At 43.9% G+C, this 8,661-nt stretch overlaps 1 protein-coding gene across 1 annotated transcript; it reads left to right on the forward strand.

Annotated features, from left to right (window-relative positions):
* The first annotated feature begins 2,554 nt into the window (after positions 1–2,554).
* On the forward strand, positions 2,555–8,194 carry LOC310867878 (cilia- and flagella-associated protein 298-like). The gene is made up of 8 exons (XM_083778036.1): positions 2,555–2,679; positions 4,723–4,896; positions 5,362–5,529; positions 6,063–6,130; positions 6,251–6,409; positions 7,178–7,309; positions 7,452–7,547; positions 7,697–8,194. Exons 2-8 carry the CDS (start codon positions 4,758–4,760, stop codon positions 7,805–7,807), a joined length of 873 nt encoding a protein of 290 aa, XP_083634162.1. The 5' UTR covers positions 2,555–2,679; positions 4,723–4,757; the 3' UTR covers positions 7,808–8,194.
* The last annotated feature ends 467 nt before the right edge of the window (positions 8,195–8,661 follow it).

Here is an 8,661-nt window from a genome sequence, read left to right on the forward strand (position 1 = left end):
ATATCACAAGTTGTCATTTGCCTGACGTCCTTTCAGGGGGCACACCCCACCTGTATACACAATACAGCAATTCAATTCAGTTGAATTAAACTCAAAGAAGCTTTATTAGCACGAGAAAACATACATTTACATTGTCAAAGCAAGGGTCAAAATATAAAAACTGTTGAAAATGGAGAAAATATATACAGTTGGAGGGGGTACAAACAGTGTGTACCCAGAGCTACACATTGCCACACCTATTGTTTCTTGTTCATGGGACCCCTGGGTGCCTGGCTTGGGAGAGAGGTATAAAGACACATGAAAACATGAGACTTGTTGGGATAGGATACCAGGCTGGGAGAGATGCTAGTCAGTTTTTCTTGTGCCAGTAGGTGCCCACGGGGCGAAGCATTCTCATGCTTCTATTACAGCCTCTGAAAGATGCGGTTCGTTTGTTGCTGTTTTTCTGCATAGATACTCTTTTACGGTTAAAAATTCTCCAAAAAGGCCCAAAAATGCCATATCTTGAGCGTCATAGATGCTTTGACAACCTTTGACCAACTTTTGATGAATTTGGACATACCAGGGTTCCTCCAACCAGGGTACCTCTACTTGTGACTGAGGTGGTGAAGGAGATCCATTCTCCTGGGCTTGTTGAGATGCTTGGCGTTCCAACTCATCTAGTTGTAGTATCTGTCGTATCTCTGCCTCGTACCAGTCGTCTGAATGTGTTGATGCTGGCCTCACCTTGCTGGATTCAGGTGTGATGATGCATCTAGCAACAGTGTCCCTGATTCTTTCCTTCACTACTTTCCAGGTTTTCTTCTTCTTTTTAGGAGTTCCCTCTGAGGTGCTGAAGGTCCCTGCATCTTCAGCAGCATGAGGTCCATCCTGTGACTGAAGTGACGATGATAGAGGTGGAGCAGGTCCAATCTCCTGGACTAGTTGTGGTGGAGCAGGTTCATCCTCAGGCCCAGGTTCAAGCTGGGCCTGAGGTGGTGTGCTGATGAGGTTTGAATCATCTTCTGAAGTGAAGGTCCCTGCATCTCCAGCCCAGGGTTCATCCACCATTCTGGGCAGAGACTTGGGGCTTGTTGTTCTCTTCTTGAACACCCCATTCTTCTCTCCTTCCATTTTCAGGACCTTGTTGTTGTTCTTTGTTGTCGCCGTCATCTCGTTCATCTCTTCTTGTGTGAGGAGACTTTCAATCAGTTTGTCTTTTCCATCAGCACCCTCTTCCCAATGGTCTGTTTGAACTACTGCTGGCTTTCCCTCACTGGATTCAGGTGTGATGATGATGCTGATGGCGGTGGACGATGGATGCTCAGTAGCATGAACTAATGCTACAACCTGGATGGATGATTCAGTTGTGATGATGTTGGTGGCAGTGGATGGCTGCTCAGTATCAGATGGTGGTGGAGTGCAGATGTTGCTGAAGCCATCTTCAGCAAAAGGTTCATCCTGGGCTTGAGGTGATTTCACTGGAGCGCTGATGATGAGTGAAGAACCGCTTGTACTCTTTGATGCTCCAAAGAAACTCTTCTTCTCCTTCCTGCTGTTCACTTTGTAGTCACAGGACCCATGGGTGTCTGTGCTGATGTCCTCCACTCTGGAGAAACGCAGTAGTGTTACTGGATCGGGGCTGTTCTGCACTTTGAACAAACGTTTTTTCAGCCTTCTTAGGAATCCCCTTGTTTCTCCTGTAACCCCATCTTCACTGGCACCAGGAGAAGGATGATCTGTGCTGTTCTCCAACTTGTACGATTTTGATTTGATCATCGATATGTTCACTTGGTAGCCTGCTGTCGTTCTTCTGCCCTCCTCCACCTCACTGGACCCATGGGTGTCTGTGCTGATGATGTCCTCCACTCTGGAGAAACGCAGTAGCGTTACTGGATCGGGGCTGTTCTGCACTTTGAACAAACGTTTCTTCACCCATCTCAGGAACCCTGCTGTTTCTCCTTTCTCCCCTTCTTCAATGGAACCAGAAGGACAATCTGTGCTGTTCTCCAACTTGTGGGATTTTGATTCGATCATTCTGCTCACTTTGTAGTTTAAGTACAGTAGGTGCTATTGTAAAACTCTAACATGCAGCTGCTGATTTCACAATGAGTTATGGTATCCTGTCACTTGCCCTTTTAAGTGAATCAAAATCAACAAAAACGAAGTGGAAACCATGGTAACATCGAACTCCATCAACAAGACACGTCACGTTAAAACTGCATGGCAGTTAACGTGATGTGTCTTGTTGACAAACCATGGCAACGCGGCGCCTCACAGCGAGGTCGGGGCTACGTCACGGTCAAGTTGAGACACGCCCACCCAGCTTCTACGACTACGTGCTAAAACCTTTTTTTTACAGTCTATTTTGTGAACGGGGCTTTAGTGTGGAAACAGCCTGACTCTGGCCCAACTTAAATAACGCGCTGCGGCGCTACCATGGTTACAACGCGCAGCGCCTCCACCAATCAGAAACGATAGTGTTCCGACTAGGTTCGCTGCGCATGTGCGTTCACCACTTTCTCTTCGCCAGATGACTGTGGGTCTGTTGGAACGAGGCTAGGAGTAGGAGGATGCTAATTTGACTTGAGGTTCTTCTTGTTGTTAGTTACTATCAATCATGTGTTGGTAAGAGGAAGAACTGCGTGTTTTATATCACTGAAGTGGACCCAACCTATTAATTGTAGTTTTACGTGGCAGGTATGTTACTATTTTCGGCTCCGTCTTATGAGCAAATTTAAGACTTCCGCTCTGAGAGCTAGCAGATTTAAGACATCCGGTTGCCTTCAGAATAAAATAATATTTTAATTCGTTAATTAAATAACTATTACGTTACATTATTAGTGTAAAAGTGTGTTCTTTTCGTTAAGAATCACCCAACAAGGATTGTAGTTTAGCCCAGCCGGGAAATAGTTTATTATAAAGTCCCGTGCTAAGAGTAGTAATAAACAACCTGTCAGCTCAGTCTAGTGCAACCAACAACAGGTACCGTGCGAGAGGTGCAACCAACAACAGGCACCGTGCGTACCGTGCGTCACGCACTTGTATAAGCAAGGTTCCTATCCAAACAATAAAGGTTCCTATTTCATCAAGCAATAATACACCTATTATAACAATTAGTATTATTATTACATTACAGTTATTGTAAAGACACACATTATGTTTCTGTGTAAAAATAAGTAATTAAGTTACTAATAAGTAATTAAATAATAATAAAAGTTATCTAAATGGATAAATGCTATTCACTGGAGTGCATGGACTTTATAAAGTGGACACTGGACAAAAGAGGCCTCCGCGAGGCAACTATCTGGACATACCCACGCGTTCGGGGAGATGTCCTCTACCACACTCCACTCTCCGCTAAGCGGGAGAGGTGTAAAATTCACAGCAGCAGACCGTCTACTGTGGTCAATGCTGAAAAAAGTACCGTTTCCGGACCCAGAATGGACACTGGACAAAGAGGCCTCCGCGAGGCAACTATCTGGACATACCCACACGTTCGGGGAGATGTCCTCTACCACACTCCACTCTCCGCTAAGCGGGAGAGGTGTAAAATTCACAGCAGCAGACCGTCTACTGTGGTCAATGCTGAAAAAAGTACCGTTTCCGGACCCAGAATGGACACTGGACAAAGAGGCCTCCGCGAGGCAACTATCTGGACATACCCACACGTTCGGGGAGATGTCCTCTACCACACTGCACTCTCCGCTAAGCGGGAGAGGTGTAAAATTCACAGCAGCAGACCGTCTACTGTGGTCAATGCTGAAACCGTTTTCAGCATACCGTTTCCACAGTAGAAGGGCTGCTGCTGTGAATTTTACACCTCTCCCGCTTAGCGGAGAGTGGGGTGTGGTAGAGGACATCTCCCCGAACGTGTGGGTATGTCCAGATAGTTGCCTCGCGGAGGCCTCTTTGTCCAGTGTCCATTCTGGGTCCGGAAACGGTACTTTTTGTCAGCATTGACCACAGTAGAAGGGCTGCTGCTGTGAATTTTACACCTCCCGATTAGCGGAGAGTGGGGTGTGGTAGAGGACATCTCCCCGAACGCGTGGGTATGTCCAGATAGTTGCCTCGCGGAGCCGTCTTTTGTCCAGTGTCCACTTTATAAAGTCCATGCACTCCAGTGAATAGCATTTATCCATTTAGATAACTTTATTATTATTATTATAATGATTTAATTACTTATTTTTACACAGAAACATAATGTGTGTCTTATAGCATCATATAGCATCATTTAAATGCTTAATTTGTAGTTTTAATGTGCAAATTAAACTTTTTTTCAATACTCTAGAGGGTACTCTTATTTTGAAGAGATCGTCCACCGGAAGCCTTAAATCTGTTCATTAGATCTGTTCACTAGACGCTGCCACTATTTTCAAGTAAATACAGAATAGTGTTGAGACGAACAGGCGTCAATAATGTAGAAACGATGTCAACAAACATACTGTACCAGTGTTATTGGTGTGGTGTTATTATATCTAAATTGGTAAGCTATTACATAATGTGACTTGTTGCTCTGTTATAATTATGTATTAATTTACCGGTATTAATATTATTGTTACAGTCACGGTATTCGAGTACTATAGTTTCGGTGCAAGATCAAATTGAGCTGTTTCTGGAAGCGTCCATGCAGTGTTAGATGTTGCTATGGATACCACTGACCGAAGAGAAGCTTTACTCTAAAAAACAAACCGATTACAAACCGATCCTTATGTTTCCACCTTTATTAATCTCATATTTCAGGGAGTAAACACCAGGCTCCTTCTGTTGAGTCCAAAATGGTGCAATTGCATCTGAAGCGAGGAGATGAAAGTCAGTTTCTGTTCAACACCACGGTGGAAGTCCTATTGGACACCCTCATCCAACAGATCTCAGCCATTTACAACGGGAGACTCAAAGTGGACAGGATATGTTCAGGTAAAAGCTGGTGAGATCATGCTGGGGAGCACTGCTGGGTTCATGTAATGTTTTTAGTCACCCCCCAAAAAACCTGACCTGACAGTGAAATACCAGACAACGCTGAGTCTGCCTAGTGCACTGTAAAATCAGACTGACTGACCCTTACAGTTCCATTTGGTTCCATATACACTCAGTCAAATTGATAAATGAACACGGTGGAGTTTAAATTTAAATATACTGTTCTATTAAGGTACATTTATATTCAATTCAACCTGTATTTGTATGGCAATTGCGGCCCACTTTCAAGATTTTCATGTGGGCCCTGTAGAAAAGAGAAAAGGTTGGGAGCCAGTCACTGCACTGTCGCTAAGGGTCTGTTCACACACCACACACTTGTTGTGAGGGTCCAAGTCACATCCTGTACATCACAGAATGTCATAGAAATCATCAACCGTTTGCGTCTTTTCATTGAAACTCTCTCAGAGATCCCAGAGCTGGCGGACCATGGCATCACACTCCCTCCCAACATGCAGGGCTTGACCGATGACCAGATTGTGGATCTGAGACTGAGAGACGAGTGGGAAGACAAGTGTGTCCCCAGTGGAGGGCCAGTGTTGAGGAAGGACGAGATGGGCCGGAGGAATGGACATGGTTAGGCAAATACATTTTCATATCAGGGATGCCCAAATTGACATTCTATTTTGAAATGGCTGAATACTTTATAAAACAGTGAAAATTGTTAACGTACAAGCTCACAATGCATAGTGATGTAGGCCCAGGCCGTAGCGTAACGGTCTGGGCACCGGACTGGTAATCCAGTCGCAGTGTGCCGCGGGTTCGACTCCCGGACCCGACACGGCCTTTACTGCATGTCATCCCCCATCTCTCTCCCGTTTCCTGTCAGCCTACTGTCTGTCCCTTCAAAAATCAATAAAAGGCGTAAGCCGCAAAAAAGAAATCTTAAAAAAAAAAAAAATGCATAGTGATGTAACGTGTTGTGAGCTTTATAATTATTTCTGCGGGGACTGTAATTATTCTGAAATAGTGTTGCATAATGCATATAATATCATATTGCATGTTTTTGGTTATTGAAAGAGGGAATGTGATTTTGAAGAGTGTCAGACAGTACATGCTATCCATATGAGCGTCTCACAATAAAAACATGTCCGCCTACTTTCTAACAGCTCCAAACGAGAAGATGAAAGAGGTACTGTTGAAGACAATGGAAGAGTCAAGGGCACTGATCTCAAAAGTAAGTTTTGTGTTTATTGTTGAAGTAGCAGTTGCCCCCAGTTATATATTCAGTGTTTTATAACATAAAACACACACTCACAGCTCCAGAGCTTTCATATTGCTTTATTTTGTTCTTCAGAAACAAGTGCAGGCCAATGTGTGCAGCACCATGGAGGTGGTGAAGGAAGCCTTAGACCTGCTGAGGGGTGCAGTCATGATTGTTTACCCCATGGGTCTGCCTCCCCACGACCCAATCAGGATGGAGTTTGAGAACCAGGAAGACCTTTCAGGGACTCAGGTAAATGGCTCAACAATGTTTCATCAATGTTTTCTCATGGGGATCAAATAGGTCTAATTATGTATTAGCTCCAGGAAAGGCATTATGAATGTAGCTTTACTAAAACAATATTGTGGTCTGATCCATTTTATTCAGCAGGGATTGTTCCTGTGTGTGTTCCAGTCAGGAACAGTTGTTGCTGGGTTCAACCTAGCCTGGCTAATAAGCCAGACTAATATCACACAACACTGTCGCGGGATGCAATTTTTTTTGCCAACGGCTGATTCGGTCTGGTTTATTAGCCAGGCTAGGTTCAACCCACTGCATGGGAAAACACTGCATAGCATTGCAGGAATCACAAATTATATGGGATATTTAGTGGGTAACATGTAAAATCAGTGTTAATTTAAAAGAAAATACAGCTTGACACCTCAAAAACAAATATAGCTGATCTATCAAGCTCACAAAATCTCACAATGTTTATTCCTGAAATAAATGTGAATATTCTTAGTTTTCTTTTGGTAGAAAAACAAAAAAATAAAAATGTTTTTATCATTGTGTGACATATAAAAATGTGAAATTCAAGTGAAATTAGTAATCATAAAAAACGGACAATTTTAACCATCACTGTTGTCCCTCCAGGAATTTGCACTTCTGTGACTGCATAATGGATTTTGTGGGGAGGGAGGGAAATCCATTTTATTCTAGCTTTTAGTCTAGTTCTCTCTGCCAGTCATTCTCTCTCAATCCATCAATCTCTACTCCTCCCATTATTGTCTCCTTCTCCAGGCTGCTCTGCAGGTGATCACAGAGGATGAGTGTCAGCTATGGTGGGCTGCCAAAGAGATGCAGAGAGGGAAAAAGCTACAAGACTACATTGGCAAAAATGAGAAGACCAAGATTGTTGTTAAAATCCAAAAGGTGAGGCCTCTTACAGCCTAAATGAATGTTAACTGCCTTTAGTCATAATACAGTTAATTTGTCTGATTGAGGTATTGTGTGATACATACTGTAGTCTGTAGTGTATATTGACATGTACCGTATGTGCGGCTGTTCCTTTCAGAGTGGCCAGGGGGCGCCTGCGAGAGAGCCTCTGATCACAGAAGAGCAGCAGAAACAAATGATGATGCACCAGTACAGGAGACAGGAGGATCTGAAGGTGAGGGCAGGGCAGGACCAAGCAACATGTTCACTGAAACATTACACGGGTTGAAATGCAATGTGGACTGCAGAGTAGTCTTTTACAAATCCATACTCCTGATTGTGGCAAATGTGGTTCTGAAAGTTGGTGACACTTATATGTTCCAGAAACTTGAGGACACCGACGATGACAGCCATCTGGATTCGCAGTGGTCGGACAGACAGGCTCTGAAAAGACAGTTCCAGGGTCTCAATATCATCAAATGGGGGCCTAGGTAGCGGATGAACACAACACACGTGTGCACGCTGAGGCCTCACTCACACCTTCGCATCTAGCATACAACATGATGTAAACAAAGGGTAAGTGTCATGGCCGCCCCATTGCATTTCCAATGGAAGGCACATGGTTTGACACAACATTTTTGATGCACGGCTTTCGGCTGTGTTTCGACTGACCCCCTCCCCCTCATACAACAAAAATGTTGTGTCAAACCATGTGACTCCCATTGGAAATGAATTGCGAGCTTGCATCAGTAAACAAGTCTCATGCATCAGCTATGCATCAATCTGTTGTGCAGGTGTGAGTGAAGCCTGAGGCCTCTGGAGCCACTGCACTCTGGCCTGGCCCACCACTGGGTGCTCTCTATCAAATCTCTGTCTGCAGCCCTCCATGGGCACACGGTAACACTAGTGATGCCAAGAGTATGCAGGGTGCCTTTCATTTCAAACAAGCATTAAAAACAGCTGGTTTTACTGATTAACATACTTTTAATCACAGAAGAAGGACATAATTAGTGAGATCATCTGGTTTAGTGTTGGGATCACATGATTAGACCATCCTGCCTCAAAACAATGCACTGCTTTTTTACTTAAAGGTCATATTGACGACAGAATGATTTTAGCTTTGTAAGATGATGAGTGATGACCACCAATATACATGTGTGTTCTGTTCATTGCTCTGGCTAATGTACTTGTTCCCCTAAGACTACCTTATAGACGGAAGGGGGAATTGACTAACCAAGTCCGACATCTAGTGCGTTAATGTTGTTTCTTGCCCATTTAAGTGTTTGGCAGATTCCTCTCATAACCTTTCACTGCATGTGTTCAATTATAGTCAGACTGTACATAAACAG

Source organism: Protomyctophum parallelum (genome assembly GCF_964188405.1).
Source record: "Protomyctophum parallelum genome assembly, chromosome: 1".
Lineage (NCBI taxonomy): Eukaryota > Metazoa > Chordata > Actinopteri > Myctophiformes > Myctophidae > Protomyctophum > Protomyctophum parallelum.

Bases quoted from the DNA above. Each gene is read 5' to 3' on its own strand.
- LOC310867878 (XM_083778036.1), top strand. From the start codon at position 4,758: ATGGTGCAATTGCATCTGAAGCGAGGAGATGAAAGTCAGTTTCTGTTC. The intron at 5,530-6,062 runs GTTAGGCAAATA...ACTTTCTAACAG, and splicing joins GGGCCGGAGGAATGGACATG to CTCCAAACGAGAAGATGAAA. The intron at 7,548-7,696 runs GTGAGGGCAGGG...TATATGTTCCAG, and splicing joins GGAGACAGGAGGATCTGAAG to AAACTTGAGGACACCGACGA.